The sequence below is a fragment of the Setaria viridis genome, chromosome 2 (genome assembly GCF_005286985.2).
Source record: "Setaria viridis chromosome 2, Setaria_viridis_v4.0, whole genome shotgun sequence".
In the NCBI taxonomy this organism is placed as follows: domain Eukaryota; kingdom Viridiplantae; phylum Streptophyta; class Magnoliopsida; order Poales; family Poaceae; genus Setaria; species Setaria viridis.
This window is the reverse complement of record NC_048264.2, coordinates 40,635,795-40,658,609: the sequence shown is the minus strand read 5'-3', so window position 1 is coordinate 40,658,609 and position 22,815 is coordinate 40,635,795. Positions and strand designations below refer to the sequence as shown.

General features: G+C 43.3%; 4 protein-coding genes across 5 annotated transcripts; 2 read left to right on the top strand and 2 right to left on the bottom strand.

Moving 5' to 3' along the window:
- Nucleotides 1-2,524: 2,524 nt before the first annotated feature.
- On the bottom strand, nucleotides 2,525-6,570 carry LOC117846604 (putative disease resistance protein RGA4). Of its 2 annotated transcripts, none has more exons than XM_034727831.2 (3): nucleotides 6,356-6,570; nucleotides 3,132-6,273; nucleotides 2,525-2,965 (listed from the first exon to the last, which is right to left on the bottom strand). In XM_034727831.2, exon 2 carries the CDS (start codon nucleotides 6,074-6,076, stop codon nucleotides 3,134-3,136), a length of 2,943 nt encoding a protein of 980 aa, XP_034583722.1. In that variant the 5' UTR covers nucleotides 6,077-6,273; nucleotides 6,356-6,570; the 3' UTR covers nucleotides 2,525-2,965; nucleotides 3,132-3,133. The 2 variants fall into 2 exon arrangements, with proteins under 2 accessions (XP_034583722.1, XP_034583721.1); XM_034727830.2 differs by having other exon boundaries at nucleotides 3,132-6,263.
- Nucleotides 6,571-9,044: 2,474 nt separating this feature from the next.
- Nucleotides 9,045-10,936, top strand: LOC117844407 (uncharacterized). Its single transcript, XM_034725118.2, has 3 exons — nucleotides 9,045-9,377; nucleotides 9,722-10,137; nucleotides 10,226-10,936. Exons 1-3 carry the CDS (start codon nucleotides 9,107-9,109, stop codon nucleotides 10,796-10,798), a joined length of 1,260 nt encoding a protein of 419 aa, XP_034581009.2. The 5' UTR covers nucleotides 9,045-9,106; the 3' UTR covers nucleotides 10,799-10,936.
- Nucleotides 10,937-12,104: 1,168 nt separating this feature from the next.
- On the top strand, nucleotides 12,105-18,252 carry LOC117843470 (putative disease resistance protein RGA3). The gene is made up of 3 exons (XM_034724057.2): nucleotides 12,105-16,527; nucleotides 17,654-17,834; nucleotides 17,930-18,252. The coding sequence occupies exon 1, from the start codon at nucleotides 12,211-12,213 to the stop codon at nucleotides 16,489-16,491; it is 4,281 nt and encodes a 1,426-aa protein (XP_034579948.1). The 5' UTR covers nucleotides 12,105-12,210; the 3' UTR covers nucleotides 16,492-16,527; nucleotides 17,654-17,834; nucleotides 17,930-18,252.
- Nucleotides 18,253-18,816: 564 nt separating this feature from the next.
- LOC117844406 (uncharacterized) lies at nucleotides 18,817-22,205 on the bottom strand. Its single transcript, XM_034725117.2, has 5 exons — nucleotides 21,698-22,205; nucleotides 20,785-21,472; nucleotides 20,521-20,690; nucleotides 19,804-20,429; nucleotides 18,817-19,626 (listed from the first exon to the last, which is right to left on the bottom strand). Exons 1-2 carry the CDS (start codon nucleotides 21,982-21,984, stop codon nucleotides 21,424-21,426), a joined length of 336 nt encoding a protein of 111 aa, XP_034581008.2. The 5' UTR covers nucleotides 21,985-22,205; the 3' UTR covers nucleotides 18,817-19,626; nucleotides 19,804-20,429; nucleotides 20,521-20,690; nucleotides 20,785-21,423.
- Between the last annotated feature and the right edge of the window lie 610 nt (nucleotides 22,206-22,815).

Here is a 22,815-nt window from a genome sequence, read left to right as displayed (position 1 = left end):
ATAAGACTAGACTGTGCAAGAATCGTGCGTATATGTTCATGTAACTAGATGCATGCACGCACTTTTCTGATTTAGAATTTCTGAACGTGGCTGTTTAATTTAGTCACCTTTTAAATCATGACGCCTTTCCACTTTAATTAACATAGTAGTCACCTTAGCCTACAGTGTGTAACAACCTCCTCCTTTTATCTCTCAACTTGGCGCGCAAATTAGTGCGCACAAATTATTCTTTTCTTTTTCCGATGTCATGGACACAGCGCCACGTACATACATATTGGACGCGGCGTCAGCTATTGTTCTTCTGACCTTCTAGAGAGGTATGCACTTTTCTGTTTTAATTTCTCAACTTTTTCATAAGATACTCCACATAATTTCTCAACCTTTTATATGGAAGGAGTAATTTTTTTATTATAAAAAAGTATCTGCATGCGCCAAAATCAATAGTTAGTCGTCTCTTCCTTGATGACCTGATTGCTAAGCTAATACCTCCAGGCTTCAACTTCTCCGTGACCCTGACTCTCTCCGCATACACACATATTGGACGAACAAGCGTATAATATAACACGGCATCTGCTATTTTGTCTTCTGACGGTCTCAACTTCTAGAACGGTATTAAATACCATTTGATTTCCTCATTGTTTTTTTTATAATAAGCCAGGTAATTACACTTGCCCCAGCTAGCAGTCTAGATTTTGACAATTCAAAGCATGTACGTGCTTCCCCGATTCTAGAAAGCGGCTTTGAGCCAGTTTCCTGCGACTTGGCGCGGCAGCTGTGGTTGAAGAGAGGCAGGCAGCAACTAGCCAGTGCTGTTACCCGCGGTTTTATCCCTAGCTTGACCGTGGAAAAGTGTAAAGGTCTGGACGTGCGGTTGATCGATCGGTGCGTGCGACGACGACACGTCTAGCTGCTGGTCCTGGCCTCCTGGGCGAAGTGTCAAAAAGTCGGGTCACGTCACGGGTTCGCCCCGATCGAGACTTGAGAGCGTTGCTGCATCTAGATTATAGAGAATTCGTCTGACCGCAAATCATTCAAGTTTGGCAATGGGCAAGGGCAACTAGCTACCTCGCTCACCGCATGACGGCATGAGCAAGGGAAGCAGAACGGCTCACAGTTAACCCGGCCGCGTCCTCCGTCGTCGTCATGCAGCGGCCTCCTCCGATCCTGTGTGATCCCAGCAGGAAAGCTATACTTCAACTTCCAACTGATGCGTCCACGTAGCCCTGAACCTTGTCAGCTTGTCGTGTTCGTCAACGTTAATGCGTTTGGCACCTGTGCTGAGTCGGATCGGAATCAGAGCGAACTGTAGGTCCGATGATCACTCTAATGTTTCGTTTGAGGCGTTGTTGGACTCCAAGAACCTGGGCCGGGCTTTGTTTCATATCTGCATCGCTGTGCTTTTCCATTTGGGCCGAAACGAAGCAGCAGGGATTCAAAAGGCGCCCGAACAAGCGGGCTGGGCCAGCCCGCGCTTTCGCCTGCGCCCCCTGCTCCGACGAGCGGGTGACTCGCCGGCTCGGCGGTCGGTGCTCAGGCATCCTGCAGCGCGAGATTTGGCGCAGTTGACGGGGTGTACGTTGCGGGAGGCACCGTTCTGTTGGTTTGCTGCAATGGACGCGGCAGGCAGGTGAGGCGTGCTCGCATTCTGCTCGACCAAATGCTCGCATGGCTGTGGCGTTGCTGCTGTTCTTATCGAGCGCTGGATGGCAGGTTCTGCATCGCACAGGAAGGAGGGTCCATGTTCTGGGCTCTAGAGCTCAGATCTGCAGTCTTGGACCTGGAGCAGGCGGCGGCTCCCTTTCACGCGATGTGCCGCCGCATCACTTGGCGACGTGGGCTCCGGCCTTGAGGTACCTACGCTCTCGACGCATCTCTAGTTCTGGTACTAGACTGAATGAACTGGTGTAAGGATGTGATTCCTCTTACTCTGTTCCGAATTGAACGCTGTTGAGTGGGATTTGTATTGCTTCTGCCCGTCAATCTTGTCCAACTTTATTCCCGCGAGGACCGATGACAATAATTCTTACACGTTTCTGCGAAATGGGAACATGAAGCAAGGCGCTACTTTGAGAAGGAAACATATCTATCTGCATCAAATTCGACAAGAAAAACATTAACAGACACTTAATAAGGGAAAGGGCTAATGCAATTTACATATTTAGTAGTGTTCAAACAGCGGGCTGTAGCGGTGCTATAGCAGTTTTTGCCAACTGCTAGTACAACAACGTTGTACTAAATAGCAGGCTATAGTGGCTGAGAAGAGCTCTCTCTAGCTCTCCGCTAAATGTTATAGCTACTGACTAGTAAGGGACTATGCATACATCTTTCGAGTTAAACAATTATTGATTATCTACTATGACAGGCTGGCCATAGTGACCATTGTGTTTAAAGAAAAAGTGTGCTTTGCGCCGAAAAAAGGTACCTAGGACACCCTACAAAAAATGAGTAGAGTATGTTTGGTGTAAGAAAGGTGTTTGTTTTTTTCTTGGAATACATCGAATTTTTAGAAATAAACTACTAAAAGTTTGCAATAGGAGTTATACATATGACATAACATTTATATTCCCCATTATGGGAGCAATACATATGACATGTCATCAAAGCCTCTTGAGGCGCAACCGTAGAGCGATGAACTCCTAGCCTCCTAGGGGTCGATGAAACCCCGCCCGAATTTGAAGCTGAGATAAATCTTCTTTAAAGCAAAAATCGGAGAGATATCTCTTCCTCCGGACACGTCTTTTTTTTCATGACATGTTTGAATGAGTTGTTCTGCTTTTTGAGTTCACTAGCCAGACACTCTAACATGCACCAGAGAAGTATTAGCACCATCTTTGATCCTTGATACCTCTGTTTAGACTAACCTTTATTTTTTACTAAACTGGTGCTTCAGGATTCTTTTTTCTTTTTTAAATGAAATGCTTCAACATTGCAGTTTTTGAGAAAGCATATGATCAGCAGTTGAAACCTGCAAAGCAGAAAACAAACAAACAATGACAAAAAGAAGTTTAGCCCATGCTTCCTAACCCACCATATAAATGCATTTCCTTTAAAAAATAAATACATGATTGTGAAGGTGAATCCCTTTCCCCCTTCAAATAAATTTCTTTAACTAAGAAATAATATGAACATACCTTCAGAAAGTAAATACTTCAGGAACTAACTGCCCTTTTCTTATTTCTTTCAATTCATCCAAGTTCAGTTCACAAAAATCACTGGTTAAAATCCTCTTCAGCTTGATGATCTGTTCCATACCTCCCTGGAAGTAAACCTCGCATTTTTGAAGATTCAAAACCTCAAGTGATGCCAACAGATTGCATGGAAGATGAATTCTGCCCAAACAATTGTGTATCCTTAAGCGCAACAGGGATTTTAATCCACCGAAACAGCTTGGACTACATTTAAATATCTCATTGCATTCAGAAAGATCGAGTTCCTCAAGTGATGCTTGTAAACAACATGATGGCATATGACTCAAAACTTTGCAGTTCTTGATTTGAACCTTTTTAAGATGGGGAAACGGATGGGCTCGTGAGTCTTGTAATTCTTCTATGTCAGACCACTTTCTCCAATTTGGCATATCAAGGAACTTCAGCTTCTCAAGAGATGGAAATACCCTGTAACCTGTTCCATAAAATTCACCACCAATTTGTTCAAGTACTGATAGGCCTTCCAGCACTAAAATCACGAGAGATGGGATTTGCCCGAGAGGTGGAAGTGTTTTTAACTGTTTACATTTGATTAGATGAATGCTCCTCAGTTTGGTAAAATGTTGCTCATCCGCCATCCATGCTGGAAAGCCAACTCCCATGTAACACTGAATTTTCAGCTCTTCAAGATTTGAATTTGGCTTTAAGCCAGCAAGTGTCCTCATGCAAACATCAGATTTGGTTGTTGATGCACCCGCTTCCAACCCCCATTTTAATGCCAACTTCTTTAAGTGTCTTTTTCTCGATAATTCAACATCACCCTCTATATCTGTGCATGTTACTTCCTCGAGATTACTGATACAAAGTTGTCCGCAGAGGTCATTCAAGTCCTTCAATTCTGTTATTCCGTGCCCCTTTATCCTGCTCACAGGAAACTCCTCGAGCCCTTGGAGATTTGTCAGCTGCCCAATCTTGTATATGAGAGAAACTGTCCGAGCTTCTGCATATAAAAATCGGAGGTTAACTAACTCATTCATAGCTCTAGGCAGTTCTGTGAGCTGGCATCCTCGTAGGCCCAATACTTGCAGAAGACGCAGCTTACAGAGGGAGTCTGGAATTATGGTGATCTCAGTAAAAGATAGATCTAGGAACCGTAGGTGAGGGAATTTGTTAATGAAATCAGGAGCCTTTCCCAATTTAGCTTTGGAATAAGAGAAGTCTAATAACCGTAGGGCACTAGGGTCACACAAAATATTTGCAAGTGCTTCATGTAGCTTGTTTGTTCTGTGTCCATCAAAAAATAAAATTGTTCGCCACTTATTGGCCTTCCTTAAGTCCAAGTGCATATTAAAATCAGAACTATCTATAGCTAGGTGACGATAAAGTTGGAGGCTTCTTTTGAGCTCCCGTGAATCTGTAGCTGCATGGCATTCCTTTTCAGCAATTCGGTATACTGGCTCTTTAATCATATCAGGTATTACATACTTGTTTTCCCATATTGTGGGCTGGAAAAATGATCGGTTGAAAAGCTCGTCAAACCATTTATTTTCCTTTTTCTCCATCTCAATTCCATCATGTTGCTGCATGAAATTAGCTTTCCACATCTGAATCAACATGTTCCTTTCAAACAAATAACCAGACGGGAATATTGAACAGTAACACAAACGCTTTCTCAGATGGTCACTTAGATGTTCACACACAATTGTTACTGAAGGTAGAGCAACATTTTGAATATCATCATCTTCAGAATAGAGCCACCAATGACTTCTGGAAATTTTTATCCAGTGTCCCTCGTCTAGATTTGGTCTCAGTAGCCTTCCAATCACTTCTGCCAGTAATGGTATTCCATGCAGTTTTTGCACTATTTTCTTTCCGATTGGTTCGAGCGAACCCTTTTCCTGGCTTCCAAATGCATGATGCTCAAAAACTCTGCACATGAATTCTAATGGTAGATGATCCAGTGAAACATGAGCTGTTGTTCTGAAATTATATACATCCTCTTCTGATCGAGTTGTTAACAACACAACACTCCCGTTTGCCGCCCCCACCAGTATTGACCTTAGGGAACCCCATAGTTTGCGCAGATCATCCTGCACATCATCAAGAACAAGGAAGAACCTCTTGTTTTCTGTGGCACTGGACAAAGTGCTCTGTTGCTCCATCCGAAAAGAATCAACAATATCTTTGACAATGTCTCGCTTCTCACGACTGCGAGTGGAGGCCAATACCCACCCCCTTAACGCAAAAGCCTCCTTGACATTTTGGTTCTTGTAGATCACCTGAGCAAGAGTGGTTTTGCCCACACCAGCTGCTCCTACAACAGCAATCACAGAAAACTGCTTGCTGGATTCCACGCCATCTCGGGACGGCGGTGCAGCAGGGCATACCAAGCTCAGCAGATCCTGCTTCTCCTTATCCCGGCCGACGATAAGAGGCCGCACTGGTGGCACCTCCTGCTCGTCAGTTAACTCCAGCTTGCCAGGGAAGCGGGTACCACGGTCATCATTGACGATCTTGTCTAGCTTCTTCAGGACATCTTTAAGCCTCCGGAGATCAGCATCAGAAAGTACGAGTTTTCTCATGTACCTGAAAGCGAAGGACGCAGCCGATCCGACCTTGCTGCTCTTCCTGCGCAACTCGTCCCGGATCCTCTTGGTCTCGAAGTCGTCGAGCAGGTCCTCAGCCTCGTACACGACGTCCTTGAATTGCTGCAGCCAGTCGTCGTAGCTATCGTTGGAGATGGCCTTGCGCTCGGTCACCTCGACCAGGATCCTGATCCGGGGCAGCGCGGCCTGCACGCTGTACAGCATGTCATCGGCTTCAGCCTGCAGGGCGTGGTTGTCCTGCAAGATTGATTGCGCCTTCTTCACGAAGTTGGAGATCACGGCGCCGGCGAACCACCCGCCGACTGTCAGCCCGGGTCCTACCATTCCTCAATCGAGCTTGTGCTTTCAGGGATCAGCGGAGAAGTTGAGGAAGAGTGAGAAGATTACGGGAGATGTGCAGTGGACCTGAGCAGGTCAACGCGTGGTAGTAGTAGCTAGTATGTTGGGAAACTTAGATTTTGCCTCTTGAAACAGTCATGATTTGCCTCTCCCGCCGTATGCCCACTTGTTTCTGTAAGAATCTACATTGCTTAACTCAACTAAAACAGGATCTTTAACATCTAAACAGGAACACCACTTAGGCAAATAAGTTAGGATCACAACCAGCAGCGATGTTGTTCGATGATCCAGCCATGGGAGTCGTGGACGAGGCTGGGAATCCCGCTGCCGTAGATGTACTGGCTCGTAGAAGATCCTGTCGACCTTCTGGCCTCCACCTGGTTTAGCCAGAGATGGCTGTCGGCGCGGCGGCGGTCTTCAAGTAGCTCTAGTGCCGCCAGGGATCAGGTGGCGTGTTGGGGGAGTATGCGTGGGTTTTAGGTGCGTTGGCATGATCTAAAACTCGCCGGCTCCCCCTTTTAGAGCAACTCCAAGAGACTGCTAATCTTACCCCCAATACCTGTTTTAGGGAAAAAAAGAGAAAAAATGGACTCCAACAGTCCATCCAAAACTCCCCCAAAAAATTAGCGATGCTAAAAAACACCACCTCGTCCCGTATATTTTCGCAGCCGCGGTCTTCCCCCAATCCTCCGCGAGCTCCTTCCCGCTCCCGCTCTTTTTTTTTCGCGCGCTTATCTCCTGGCGGCGCCGTCCTCCCCCGGCGGTGCCCTCATCTCCCGGCGGCGGTTCTCTCCCGGCGACAGGGGCGGCGGCCCTCCTCTCCTGGCGGCGCCCTCCTCTCCCGGCGGGGTGACTTCGCCCAGCGACGGGCGAGCGCTAGGCGGCGGCGGGCCGGGACGCGGCCCTCCTCTCCCGGCGGCGCCCTCCTCTCCCGGCGGCGGCTCTCTTCTCCCGGCGACGGGCGAGCGCTAGGCGGCGGCGGGCCTGGACGCAGCCCTCCTCTCCCGGTGGGGTGACTTCGCCGGAACCAGCCCGGTCGCGTAGCCAGGCCGTTTTCCGGCTCTCCGGTGAGCAATCCAGATCTCCACCGCTCTCTCCTCTCTGGTCCCGCCAATGGTTCAGTTATCTCGAGTGTTTTTTTGTTTTGGTTCTGTTTATCGATCGGTGGGTTGAGCCGTTGAGGATTGGGCTCCCATGGTTCCGCTATTCTGATTGGATTCCGAAGCCACCATGCTCCATAGCCGGAATGGTGCTCGTGTGTTGCAGTTTGTGGCTTCTCACCCCTTCCGGCAATTCGAGGATCTATAAAGTGTAACTAGTTATATGAATGCTATCTACTTTTCTGACACTCTGTAGCAAGGAAGTTGTGACATTTGATATATGCAAAACTTTACATGTATCAGGTAAAGCTTACTCTGTTGTAACATGTCCAAGTATAACTGCATGATAGTCATGACATGTAAAACCTTGTGATTGACAGATTTGTAGAGCTTTGGCATACATTCATAACTGCATCGGAGTGTGCCATAGGGACATTAAGCCGCAAAATCTCCTGGTATATCTGGATTAGTCATCTCTATCTGTTTGAACACATCTTTATTCAATTATAAATGCAGCTTCAGATGGTTTGATGCATACTATTTCTGCTACAGGTGAATCCTCATACTCATCAGTTGAAATTGTGTGACTTTGGCAGCGCGAAAGTTCTGGTATGGTCATAATCAACTGAAGTTCACATGAATCCTTGTATTTGTTGCGTGGCTAATTATTTCTACTGCTTTAGGTAAAAGGAGAACCAAATATTTCTTACATATGTTCTAGGTACTACAGAGCACCAGAGCTCATATTTGGTGCTACTGAATACACAACAGCAATTGATGTTTGGTCTGCCGGATGTGTTCTTGCTGAGCTGCTTTTAGGACAGGTAAGGGATCACACAATTACATGGTCATGGTGGACTATCCAGCTTGTCTCTGCCTACAATCTGTTTTTTTTCTTCTTCCCAACAGCCTCTATTCCCTGGAGACAGTGGCGTTGATCAGCTAGTTGAAATCATCAAGGTAAATTGTTATCTTCATCCCAATTAAACTGCTACCTATTGGTTTCTATTATGTACTTATGTGTGCTGTGAGCGTGGTTCGTGACCCCAACATTATGATGCTTGTACCCAACACTTTATTCACTTTCTACTAAAGCAGGTTATCTCTTTCAACAATGTTACCAGAACCATACCAGATGAAAAGATTTCAAGGGTTGCCTATGAATCACATAGGGATCACTGGTAGAACAAAGAGTGCGGCGAGTATAAATCAATGAATAGCCTCGATCCACAAACAAATGTTGGATCGAACATTGTCATACAAAGGGTGCATCCTCGCATGGTGCTAGTACAAATCAGGCAAACTGAATTCAGCGCAAACTGATACATGGACTCAGGGAGCATGCTCCCAACACTCTTCTAATACTTTACAGAACCGCGGACGGTTTTGTTACATCGACAACATTTTTGTTTACCTTTCTGGGGTAAGGGGGATGATAATCTCGGACAAAAAAAATCCACGCATTGCCTATGTTTGCGCACCTGTATCAGAACATAAAGGAAACGACACTGAGTATCAACTGAAACTTTTGGTTGGTAGCATCTGTCCAGACATAAAGTACACTGAAGAAGTGAAGATGAATACAAAATGCAAAGAAAATCAACCATCACTGCAGACAAGGATGCCAACTGCTGACTTTGCACCAAAAAGATAATAAATAAAGAGAGAAGTCACTAACAGAAGTATTGCATAGTCATGAAATCTTATAGAGGAGGCATTTGCTTTGCTTAAATAAAAACTTAGTTGCATTGAATTTTTTTATCTAGTTCTGAAATTGCAAGGACATTCCACATGGTGCCACACTTTGAGAGCACCTGATTTAGAGTCCTAAGCATACTGCACTCAACTTAGTTTTCCAGAAGCTTACCTCAAAAAATCAAAGTGCTGATTTTAATTCCTTTTGTTGCCTGTGCAGATGCAGGCACCACGGCCAACCGCTCCTGTCCGGCAAGGCCAAGTAAGACGCGGCGGAGGGATGCTTCAACGGCGCGTGGTGGTCGTCGGCGGCCAGCAGCCTCAATGGCCCGGCGGTGACCACATGCCTCAAAGGACCGGCGGTGACCACGACCTCGATCTGGCCGGTGGTCCTCCGATGGCAGCCCTTGCCGGCGACGATTTCAATTCCGTATCCAGTGACCCCTCAGCTGCCTTCGAACAAGTGGTCAACGACAACTCATTTGGGAATGGTATGAATCATAAGCTACTCATTTCAATTCTCTAGGGTAATCCGGACTAAGCAATGCATGTCGGCTTATTAAAGTTTATATCTCAGAGTTGATGAGTAAGAGTTTGACATGCAAGCATATGACATTGTCTGAAATTGTCCTATGAATTTTACCTATTAAAGCAATGATGTTGTCTGATGCAGCATATTACCATTTGACTGAAATTGTCTTACTGAATTAACTCAGTCTTACTAGGTTGTTGGGTTAGGATTGTGATGGCTGCCACTGATGGATGTTAAATGTCACTGGTAATTTTTTAGACCCATGCTAAATTTTTTGATGTTTATTTTCTACCTACTGGGCAGGAAATGGATATTTTTCGAACATGATGATGGATGAAACCAATCTAGGGGATTCTGATTATTATAGCAACACATTTGCTGACCAACAGTCACAGGCAATTGAAGTGGGTCCAGTAGCCCCCTCTGCGAGGCCAAACCATAAGAGATCAAAGAATTTCAGTGACCACGAAGATGAGGTTTTGGTTTCAGCGTGGCTGAATGTAAGCTTGGATCCGATCGTAGGCAAAGATCAAAAAGGTGGCAAGTATTGGTCTCGTATCTATGAGTACTTCCATGAACACAAGACGTGCACCTCAAAGCGTACCATAAATTCTCTCATGCACCGGTGGGAGACCATACAAAAATGTGTGAACAAGTTTTGTGGGTGTCTAGCACGGATTGAGTTAAGACGTTCGAGTGGTAGTACAATGAAAGACAAGGTACTTACTACGCAATACCATAATTTGTTTCAACTATTTTATTTTTATATATCGTATATGAATATCCCTTGTATGTTGGTGCGTGTAGGTTGCAGAGGCATGTGCTTTGTACAAGTCTGAAGACGAACATCAGAAATCATTCCAGTTCATGCATTGCTGGAATAAGTTGAGAACACAACCAAAATGGCTTTCTAAAATTGATGAATTGGTTGCTGCTAAAACATCTAACAAGAAGCAGAAGACAAGTTCAACTGTTGACCCGAGTGCAAGTTTACCTAATGACATAGGACAAGGTGAAGTTCAATGTCTAGATAATGCATTGATAAGACCAATTGGTAAGAAGAAGGCAAAAGCAGCACTGCTGCAAGAGAAGAAAAAAAGTGTGACAACAACTTTAGAAAATATGTGGGCACAGAAGAAAGAAACTGATGGGGAGAAAGAGCTAAAAAAAGAGGAGAGGTTCAACAAAGCTTTTGCTCTTGAACAAGATCGAGTTGCAAATGAAAAACTACTTCTTGAGGTTAGGAGGCAGGAGGTCCAGTTGCAGCAAAAGAGGGATGAAGAGAGGATTATGACCATGGACCTTACTGCCATGCCAGATGAGCAAAAGAAATACTACATGTGCTTGCGGGCTGAGATCATGAGCCGAGTACTTAATTAGAATTTGATTCTTCTAAATAGTATTAGTAGCTACTGTGATATTTTTTTTGATATGGTATTGTGTGATGTTCGAAACTTAATTAGTATTTGAATCTTCTATAGAGTAGTATTTCCATATAGTATTAACGTGGATTTGAAGCGTCCTGTGTCGATTTGCAAACTTGCAGTTGTCTACCTGCACCTCCTTTATGTTGCAACTTAACCATTTACCTGCCCCAGGGATTCATTTTGCAACTTAACCATTTACCTGCAAGTATATGCAACATTCTATTATATTTTGGGATTCTCTTCTCATTTCCATGCTGTATGAAATTTTATCAATATGCGGTCTAACTAACAATAAAAATTCCAAGTTATAGCATCACTACTGAAAGAGAATGTCTATTAGTTGTTCCACAAATATGGTATCTCAGATATTTGATTGGTAAAAGTGAATGCCTCTGCTAGTAGCTGATAATTTCAATATGATTGCACTGCAGGGCATGGCACGTTTGTCACTGAGCAGCCCAGCTCGGGTCATTTTAATGGTATCCCGTGCATTGATCGAGTTTGAGCTCCGTGTGCGGACTGAAGGCCGACCTGATGAAGATGAGCCCAGCCTCATTGAAGGATGCACGGAGTTCACCAACATGCTTGCCTCAGATTCCTTCATAGAACACCAGCGCCTATACGGTGACAACTGTGCGTTGGACGTCAAGTATGATGACGTGGTCTCATTTAAAATATTAGCGGATTAGTTTTTAGCGTTCTGCTGTGGACTGATACGTTTTTTGGGGGAAAATTTTTTAGCATAGCCCCCAATACCTCATTTTGGGGAAGAATTTTTTGGGGAACTCTTGGAGTTGCTCTTACTTATAGCGCTGGGTGACATGGATCGCAACCATCGATTCGGTTATGCCTCCGATCAAGGCACGGGGTGGAGGTCGCGAGTTCGAGAGTTCTGGACTTTTTTTCTTATCCCTTATTTTTCTCGGCCCTTTTGACCACCTCTGAACATTTCCAACAGTTTCTTCTCTCAACAAAATTATCTAAGTGGAATGACATTTTCTCCCTTACTTGTTGTTGATACTTATATCATAGGAAAAAAACTTTTCTATCACAGAAAAATCTTAGGTTTTTTAATAAGCACTTATAAAACATCGTGCTTGCAGCTTGCATCTAAAGGTTAGAGTCTTTCATGTAGAAGCTCGATGATGCAGTATGCTAATTTTTAAGCACTTAATTAAAAAAACCCTTGAGGAAGTGAGTCCATCTGGTGGTGGAGGTGGGTGATTTGAATAGTTAATATCGACATACGATGCAAGTTGGACTAGTCCTCACGAGTCACGACACGCCTGTCTTTGAGGTAGACCCACCCTTTCCCTTTCTCTATCCTCAACCTAAATTCTCCATTCTCCAGATCTTGCAAGAAGGATGAAGATGGAAGAGAATGGATGGTCTCTGCCAGCAGCCATCAGCAGGATGGTCGGGAAGCTGCGATTCTATCTGGGAAACAGCATTGATTCAAGCAAGTTTAAGGGCACCATGAAGATGCTCGATTTGTTGGAGGAGAAGCTCATACTCCTCCAAGACAAGAATCAGCAGCGCGTCAGTACAGACAGAGAAGAAGAGATGGGTGCGTGGCTACTGCAGGTGAAGGAGGCTGCAGATGACGCAGAAGAGCTGGTCAAGGACATGGAGAGCGGTGAGTCTGCAATTCCTGATGTCATAATTTGGTTCCGTTCTGATAGCAGTAACCTCCTCAGAATGAAATATACCATCGGCAGACTTGTTAGCGTGTTCACTGAAGGTGAATCCCTTCTTGGCATGCCTAACCTGGATGAGGATGTCCTGGAAAGCATGCGGAATGATAGTGCTTCGTCAACTCCTGATCATGTCTATGTTGTTGGTCGGGATAAGGAAATAGCTATGATATTGGATATGGTATTGGAGGATGCTCATTTTAAGGTGGTGACGTCACTTGAAAGCTGGGCAAGTGCTGACACCTTACAAATTTCTCAGAAAGGATGGATCATTGAGACCCTCCAAAACATCAATCCATCTCAGCAGAGACATGAAGATGCAGAAGTATCACCTTACCCAAAAGAAATGGGTGGCACCATAGAATATACCCAGGTGTGCAATAATACTGTTAGTGAACTGATGAACCCTATGATCATTCCGATGGTTGGAATTAGCGGGGTTGGTAAAACAACCCTTGCGCAGCACATTTTCAATGACAAAAGGATCCAGAAGCACTTTCAGGGTCAATCTGCATGGATCTATTGTACTGACAACATCAGAAAGGAAGAATTGATGACAAAGATCTTGGTATCTTTGCAGCCTCAATATAAGATTCTAGATCTTGGGTTCGATCTGAACAGCCTCCACAATCAACTTCAGAGTTTCATAGAAGGAAAGAGGTTTTTTATTGTACTTGATGATGTGTCTGATGACATCCGTGCAGTATGGGGTGATGTAAGAAGTGTACTAAGCAGAGGTGCACCTGGAAGTGTTATCTTAGTGACAACCCAACTGTATGGTGTGGCCAGCATTATGGGGACAACAGCTCCAATTTTTTTGAATCCTCTACAGTATGATGACTTGTGGAAAATTTTTAAGCATCATGCATTTTTCGGTAATCAAAGTACAGAAGCCCTGGAGTCAATTGGGAGAAAAATTGCTAAAAAATTACATGGACTTCCTTTAGCAGCAATAATGGTCGCGGTATCATTGAGAAATTGTTTAGATGAAGTGCACTGGAATATACTTTTAAAGAGCTGGTGGTGGAGTGTTTCAAGTAACAGTTTGGGCATCCACATTGCAGCTTCTCTTGGGGTCTGTTATTGTGAATTACCTTCATATTTGAGGCAGTGCTTGGTTTATTGCTCGATATTTCCTAGGAATTATATATTTGGAAAATATGAGTTGATCCAAATGTGGATAGCTAATGGTTTCGTGGAGCTATACAACACTACTGGTCCCAGAAGTTTGGAGGATGTAGCTGCTGAATGGTTTGATGAACTTGTTAATAGGTGCTTTCTGCAACCTACATTTTGGGAACTCCGATATGTTATGCATGATTTGGTTAGAGATTTTGCAATTGCCCTAACTTCTAATGAGCATCGTGCTGGTGATTGTGAGCTGGTAGATCTTCCACAAAGTATCCGCCATTTATCCATAAATATGCATAATATGAACGTGTCATGGGGAGACTATAACATTAAAAATTTGCGATCACTAATGTTGTTTGGCGGGTTATGTGACAGCAGCTCTAGTGAATGCTACACCACTGTTGATAGCCTTCTGGAGAGGTCTTATGGCACCGTTGATCGCCTTTCAGAGATATCCTATGACAATGTTGATAGCATTTCTGAGGGGTGTTCTGATGCAATTGATAATGAACATGCTGACATCAGTTTCAAGAGATCTTGTGTGAATATTGGAAGTATTTTAAGAAGATCAACAAGCCTGCGCTTATTGAACTTGTCTAACATGATGCCCAATGCTGCAACAACATGCTTTGATAACCATCTACTTGTTGAAGATCATGTTGCAGCATTTGCGAGGTTTATTGCAAGACATCACATGCTGCCGCATTTGACTCACCTCAGATACTTAGATTTTTCATACAGTGGGATTACTGAACTTCCTGATACATTATGTACCTTGTGCAATCTCCAGGTTCTTGGCTTGCGGAGCTGTAGATTCACACAGTTACCAGGAAGCATGAACTCATTAATTAGCCTGAGACACTTACATGCAGATGCAGATACAATCGCTCTAATTCATGGCATTGGAGGGCTCACAAAGCTCCAAGATTTGCAAGAATTCCGTGTTAAAGCAGAGGATGGCCACAGAATAACTGAGTTAAGGGACATGAGGTACATTGAAGGTTCCCTTTGTATATCAGATCTTCAGAGGGTGGCCAATCAAACAGAGGCAAGTCAGGCTAACTTATCCAGAAAGGAAGGTATTATTTGTTTACATCTAAAATGGGACATAAACCAATCTTTGAGGGGTAAATATAACCATTTCGGAAGGGAGTTGAGTCAGTATGCTAAAGGTCAAAAAGAACTACTTCATGCTAGCTCACTTCAGAAGAATTATATGGCTTCAGATATTTCAGGATCAGTTGTGAATCCATCAGAGGTATCTACACCTGATCAAGCCATCGACATACTACAATGTTTGACACCACCTAGGAATTTGCAAAAGCTGAAAATTTTTGGGTACCCAGGGTGTTCTTTTCCAGACTGGGTGCAATGCCTCAGGTATATCCAAGTTATTGAGATAAGCCACTGCATAGAACTGCAAGTACTTCCGCCTATAGGACAGCTGGAGCATCTAAAGAAATTGAAGTCATATGAGTTGCCTTCCATAAAAGATGTCAATTCTGATGTATATGGAAGCTCAAATGTGGTCTTTCAATCTTTGGAGGAGCTGACTTTTGGATCCATGGTGAAATGGGAAAACTGGGCAGATGCAGAGAATAGAGAATTATTTCCAAACCTGCAAAAGCTGCAGATAAATAGATGCTACAACCTGAGGAGACTACCTTTTATGGCCTTGAGCATAGCTATCAAAGAACTTTCACTTTCAGGTTGTGGTTCATATTCTGGTACGGTATCAAGTTATTTGCATCGGTTAACTTGTCTCACACATTTAAAGGTAAATGATTGCTCACAAAAGTTAACCCTTCCATGTCAAAAACTGGTATCACTAGAATACTTGCACCTTTCAAATTGTAAGGAGCTCTGCTTTGAGGGTGGAATTCTTTGTATGAACAATTTGAAAGCACTACATATTTCCAGCTGCCACTTAGTCAGGTTATCCCTAGAAGAAGAGCTCACTCGCCTGCTCTCGGGTTGGGCATCAATGTTCGGAGAAGAGCAGGCACTTGTTCTTAAAACCACTATTCTTCAGATAGTCAAAGAGGCAGGCATGAAAAGTAGGGATATCCACCTTCCCGTTTCTGCTGTAGCTGGATTATCCAAAAAATCAGACAGAAAAAGGAGAGATACACAACATAAACAAGAGCACATTCACGTTATGCAGTCTCTCACTGACCTTACAATGGATAACCTTTCCCAGTCTCTAAATCTCGATAATATCCTTTGCAAGCTTTCAACACTCCGTACTCTATGTCTTTACAAGGTTCATAATATATCTGTTCTTCAAGAACAGTGGCTTGAGCAAATTAAGTCCCTACAGGAGCTGGAGTTTCATAGTTGCGACCTACTCAGGAAGCTCCCATCGAATTTGGCTGCTTTGTCATCCTTGAAGAAGTTGAGTCTACAGTCATGTTCCCAAATTCACTCATTACCATCGAAAGGTCTACCATGGAACCTAAAGGAATTGCAGATGCTAGGTTGCTCACCTATGCTAGAGGCACGATGCCAGAAGGAAGATGGAGAGATATGGGTGAAGAAGAAGATACAGGAACAGCAGAAGCGGACAGTTCTGGCAAATGAGTTCTGGCGAGGATGGCAGGAGTACGAGGAACAGTGGGTCCAATGTGCGGGTGAGCAGCAGAAGAATAAGGGAGAGTGGTTGATGAATGAAGAAGAGGACTGGCTGAAGCAGCATAGTGCGGTAGAGCCAGTAAGTAATGTAGACGTGTGGCTCAAGGCAAGAGGAGAAGACTGGCCAAAGATTGCTCACATTCCGTATATCCGTGTGAATGGAGATATCATACAGAATCTTTATCACTGAAGCTGCAGATTCACAAAATCTGTGTTAACTGTTAAGGTGAAATTCCGAACTATGTTACTATTGCCCTCTCATTCTATTAATTGTTTGAATTGTCATTGCTGGTTGCCCTCTTATTCTTAGGCATTTCCTTTTGCAAACTATGCATTATGTGATAGACTGCTGCCTTAGAATGTGATGCAAACACAAAAAACGTACGGAAAAGGTTGCTAAGAAATGTATTAATGTATCAACAAAGTTTTTGATTCATATTAATAAGGCTCAGTGTAGCTAATGGCGTGCAACTTTTAGTTCAGATTATATTGCATTATTGTTGTCTTGAATTGTGTGGTACAATGTGTTCCCCATGTTCCTAGCTTGACATTTCTCTATCTTGCAAAATGTTCCCGTAATTAACATAGACAATGCCAATCTAAGTATAGGCTTAAAAGACAAAACAGTTTGAAGAAGACATCTAAGCTTGTACATCTTACCAAAGGTGTGCTTGTTTTTTTTTTATGGCTGGTGTGTAGATATTATTTTAAACAAAAATGGGGCAGCATAAGCATCACATGCGGACCTACACCCTGATTTTTTTTCCAAAAAAATGGGTCGTTTGTGCTGAAACTGAGAAGGAGATTGATAAAAGGTGAAAGAATAGTTCGTTCTATGCGCACCGCGCAGCTCTCCTGCTGGTTCGTTTCAACAAAATAAAGGAGGAAATTGATTATATTCTTTAGGTGTTCCCGTCAGTACCCATATTATTTAGAAATAACAAAACAGAGTAGGTCCTTCATCTTACGGTTAGGTTGGGCGTGAGTGGAGGGAAACCAAGTGGTCACTGGACCAGCCTCTGAGTAGGCATCCAGGGTCCGAATCCTCGCGAGAATTTTGAGGGCAGGCATCGGCCGGGTGTATCATCGAGAGAATATGGTCCCTACCGTCCTGAGATGCAAGGGGTTATTCTTGCTTGGCCCCTATAGATTGGGCGTGAGTGGAGAAAAATGTATATTTAGATAAATTTCATGGTTCTTGCGAATAATGAGAGACGTTCATGAGCTCATATATTTACATGGAAACGAAATAAAGTGCATCATATATTTTTTGTCCTTATTACCAAATTCTTAGACTGATGCAAGTAAGTAGCTCTTCATGATTTTCAGATTTGTCCTTTTTCTGTGTGTAGCACAACGCAGCACATCCTCGTATCGTGACAGCTGCATGACCGTTCTGAAACGTCAGTATACGTCATGCATGCTCTGAGCTCTGAAGTCGGATCTGGTGCCATGGGCTTCAGACAAAGACTGAAAGACAGTAGTTTGGCTCAGTCTCCTTTTCCTCACCGGATTGCCAGGCGTGCATCTCAGGTATGGTGACATGTAAGGGTTGGTTTCTTCGAAGCATTTGAGATAGGGAAATGTTCCAGTATGTTCTAACGTGCCTCCTGATCTCCATTCTTCAGCATAGCTGTATTTCGTCGCGTTCTTGAAGCCCAGAATAGCCTGCATCTCAAAACCAAAATCTCTTGCTGCTGATGGCCGCACCAGGACTTCTCTTCCTGCCAGACGACAGCAGACTGAGGAACCAGTGGAGAACATCACTATGCATCGCAGCCAGCAGTATGCATGAGCAAGCAACCAATGCATCTGTTTCCTGGGTAACAAGTGATGCCCAATTTATATGCTGAATCTTGTGGAATATGGAAACGCAATATGATTCCTGGTGACCGAGCCATTCATTGACGTTGCCGGGAGAAAACGTGGGCCGGCCCGTCCTTGTGCACCATTTCCGCTTTCTGGTATGGATGAAGCGACGCTATCTGTGTGCCCGCCTTATTCTGCTTCGCAGGCACTAATGTCTACTGAGCACTAGTTTTTGCAACAGTTAACGGTCCCGCACTTGGTCGTCGCTGAGATCGACGATCTCTTTTTCTAAACAGAACAACCACGAATCAAGTCCTGTTCAAGGTAGCCATTGCGTGAATCAAGTGCATATGTGAGGGTCACTTTTACCTGTAGTAAAATATCTACTGCATCTGCATGGACCAAACTGACTTCAAAAATGAAATGTCACTGCGTAAGTGACAGATTACCTTATGTTGGTTCATGATCAAAAGCCCTAATGAACAATAAAATATTTCTTATCCTCACTGGTTGGACTGCATGTCATCTAAAAGACCAAAACATTATTAGGTCTGTATGCAAAGTCAGCATCACTTGAATAGGTAATTCACAAAAAACTGTTGCTACTTCAACCTTATGGAGCTGCAGCTTCCTTGTTCGAGTCATTTGCCAAAACATGAGCAAATCTTCTAGCTTGCTGTCATTGTGGCTAAGGTTGACAAATCACTGCCTAAAATATGTTTTAGCAGTTCTGCAAAATATATAAGTAACACGAGGGGATACAAACTTTCAACATACTGTACAGTTAACAATTTATCCCCAATAAAAAAAATTCAAAAATCAGTTTCTGAAGGGGCACAATGTCTTTTGATTGTGCTTGTGCTGCAGCCTTGAGTAGCTTGATATGTAATCCCATAGATTTTTGTCTGCTTGGTTGCATCCAAACATCAAGAATGAGCAGCACAAACTGTAACTATACAGTTTTGTTAGTCACTTTACAATAAGGGAAACAAGCACTATTAAACATTAAGAGACTGGAATACCTACAGCATTTTTTAAGTAACTTTGAAGCAGCCAACTACAAATGAAAACAAACCATGTATTTAAATAGTGCCCTGAAGATTGAGACTTACAAAAATTTAGATAACAGAATTCTAATATCGTAGCATCAAAGGAGCAGTGAAGTATAGTAGCATAAATGAAAGCAAGATAAAATTAAAGTAGTTTATTTTTCCTATATTTGAAGCAAATGTAATTGCGTATATGATTCTAAAATAGGAAGAAATTGGTCCAGTTGGTTAAATACATATCTCACTTAACTTGAACCAGGAATATTCTTTCTCATAATGCACTAAGAAATGATGAAACCAACTCATGAGCTAAATTGGCGCAAAAAAAGTACCTCTCTTTGGAAAATAGGGGAAATAGTACCAGACCACAATGCCAATATTAACAGCATGCTCGTTCTGTCGAGCAGTCCCTGACCTCTCATAATAGTATGCTCGTCTAGTTCCGCTTCACATATCAAATTGGATACCTGCACAGAAGATTGGAGAAAATATGCACCTTAATGGTGGACTTCTACAGAAACAGGAACAATGAATAGACAGGTGCAAGCTGCAACCTTAGTCATAGACATTTCTTAATAAGCAAAAATAGATTATGAAAGCATCATAGAACAAACTGTAGACTGCTCCTAGCAATCATGTTGCACCTTGTAGGAGGGAATTCGTGAATAGATTTCAACCCTGAAATTGAGGATTAATAACCGGATAGACTTTTGCCACTTCCTGCTGCAACAGATGAAGACCAAGAATTCCACATCATGTATTCATTTAAAAAATCCTCACCTAATTGGATTGCAAGTAAACAAAGCAAATTTCAATGTTTTTACAATAGAATTAACAAAACTGTACAGAACTTGCAATTCCTCCACTGTGGTTAAGGATTGCAGTAAGGTAATCAGCAAACCTTCCGTAGAGAATATGCCAATTGTATGATTCCCTATAAGCATCTTATTTCAATGCGATTGACTTGTAATTAAAATTTGAGCAGAAACAAGCGATGGTGGTCTAGGCACAGCTTCCCCCCTCCCCCACAAGGGTTTTAATGATATAAAAGTATAAGCTGAAAAACACTGTAGTTTTATTATGGAGAACTGATGACTCAACAACCTTAACTGAACTCCCGGAAGATATATTTCAGATCTATTGTCACATAAAGCTGCAAAATGTATAGCTCTAGTAAGGAATTATAAACCTTGAGCTTGTGAGACAAACCTGACCGGTACACATAACTCCTATTGATTTCACACAAGTCGCATGAACTCAACTTCCAAAGCTGCCAAAAGTAAGAAGCAACCAAAATTAAGATAGTCTAAGTACGCATAAAACAAATATCATAGGTAGAGGGAGGGATGGAGGATCATTACAGAAGCAGTGCTATTGTATTCTTGAAGCAAAGGTTCCTTTGTCAGGCGCATTTGTAAAGGGTCATCAGAGGGAGAGACACATGTCCTCTTAAGAAAAATGTAGGAAAAGGGTTTCCGTGATAGTCGATAATCAACGAATTGTTACCTAAAGGAGACATTGCAAGACCAATCTGAATACAGCCAAAATTAAGACAATTAGTTTCTCTCAAGGGACCATACGAGAATCAAATAGATGTCTAATCAATAGAAAATACCATTACTAACCTCAGAAAGATAATACATGTACCGAAGGATGGGTTTTTTTTACATTAACCCCATGAATGATGATGTGAGAAGTAAGAAACACTGCAGCAAGATGATCGATATAGCCAGCCTGAAGATAACAGCTATCAAGTCACTATGTTCAAGTTCAATCTGGAGAAGTAGTCTATATTACTCATAAACCTCCCCACAGTTTGGATAAAGTTTGATTGTTGTCATGCCCTTGGACTCGCGAAGCTATAATTTATGAAAAGTAAAAATGCAGAATGGAAGCTGCGATACTTTTCATTAACTGAGCGCAGGCAGAATTCCATGGACGAAATGTTTACCTTCTTCAGGGTGGTGTACAGATTGGCATAGTAGCCATAGTAAAGATAATATGCATAACGCTGGATTGAAAATATTAGTCCATAGCTCAGGAATTGCCATGGTAATGTGAAAATTTTTATTAGTTTCTAACTGCAAAAACCTGCAGTTTGCTGTAAAGTGATTTGTAAGCTACATCCACAGGATTATATCGAAAGAAAAAAATTCAGAATCTGGTACCTCTTAGCATTCCTTTAGGGAAAAAATGCTGCATATTGCAAACACACATCAATTTGCTATCTTGTTTGAGCAAAATCTTTCAAAAGCACTCCATATTTACCCCCAAACACTCCCAGCTAATCCACCATGGCCTTTGACAGTCTCCCTGTAAAATGGAAACAAACAAGAGACATTCAGGACCTGCGCAGCCAGTCAAGCAATAATCTCACGATCATGAAGATACAAGTAGGCACTAACAGAAGATGATAGGAAGAGGACGGGGCAGACGAGTGATGCTGTGCTAACTGCTAACCAGCAACGAGCCAACGAACACACCATGGCAGCCAAACAACTCAATCCACTCAGAGCAAATCACGGATCGAAATTGTACCTCCAGAGCAAATCCGACCAGGATTGAAACCATGTTGTCGTGGTCGTGGTGGCCGGCGCGCCAAGGCAACTGCAGGAGCCATAGCCGCCACCGCTGGACATGAGCTGCGGCCACCCATCATGGCCGGCGTGCGAAGACGGCTGCTGGAGCCATGCCCTGTCCGGGTTCATCATGTAGAACGCCTCCGAGTCGCGGGAGCCCACCACGAGCTCGAACCGCGCGCGCATGTACATGACGTCGCCCTCGCCGCCGCCGCTGCTGGACGCGGGGATGACGCCGGCGCCCATGGACACGGGCTCCAGCGCGCGGAGCACGCGCCAGTCCGCAGCGCCGCACTCGCGCCGCACCGTGTACCCGCAGCTCTCGTTGTTGCAGTACGCGCGCCACACCCTCTCTTCAGGTAGTAGGTAAATTTGCGAAGCGTAAGCGTGCGGATCAGTCGTAGTTTTTTTAGAGAATTCTCTTTAAGTTTATCAATTCGTGAAATAAGTGGATTTGCATATATTAATTTAAGTAACCGATATGTATATAATGATATTGATCTACTAAAGAACTAGGCAATGTAAATCAAAACAAGGAGAGAGAGCAAGGTTGTATATAAAACGGTTATGCTAGGGATTTAGGATCATTTGTAGATGCAATCATCAAGAATTAATGAAACAGATTTATATGTTATCGTGTGTGGATGTGAATCATGCTCAACACTTTCCCTCTCGCATACTAGTCACTACACAGGGGTAATCGACTATTGAACAAAGAACAGGGCAAGATGATTGTTCTAGGTAAGCAAACATGCAACCCAAAGTAGCGCTGGCCAGCCATTCATGAAAGGTGCATCATCAAGATATGAAAGATAACAGATTAATCTCGCAAAGAGGTTTGGCAATTACAAATCTATATCTCCATACAACCCCGAGAACAAAAAGAGAGTTTATCCCATGATCTTACACATGTTGATGAATTTCTAGGTAAATGACACTCTGTAGATCAATTGGACCGAAGATGACGACGATTGGGGGCAGGAAAGACCCAGACCGATCGGCTTGGCTACCTCTGAGCCAATCGGCTCAAGTGGTTTTCCCCTCCTCTAGTGCTCCTCTTTGCGTCGCCGCCTCTAG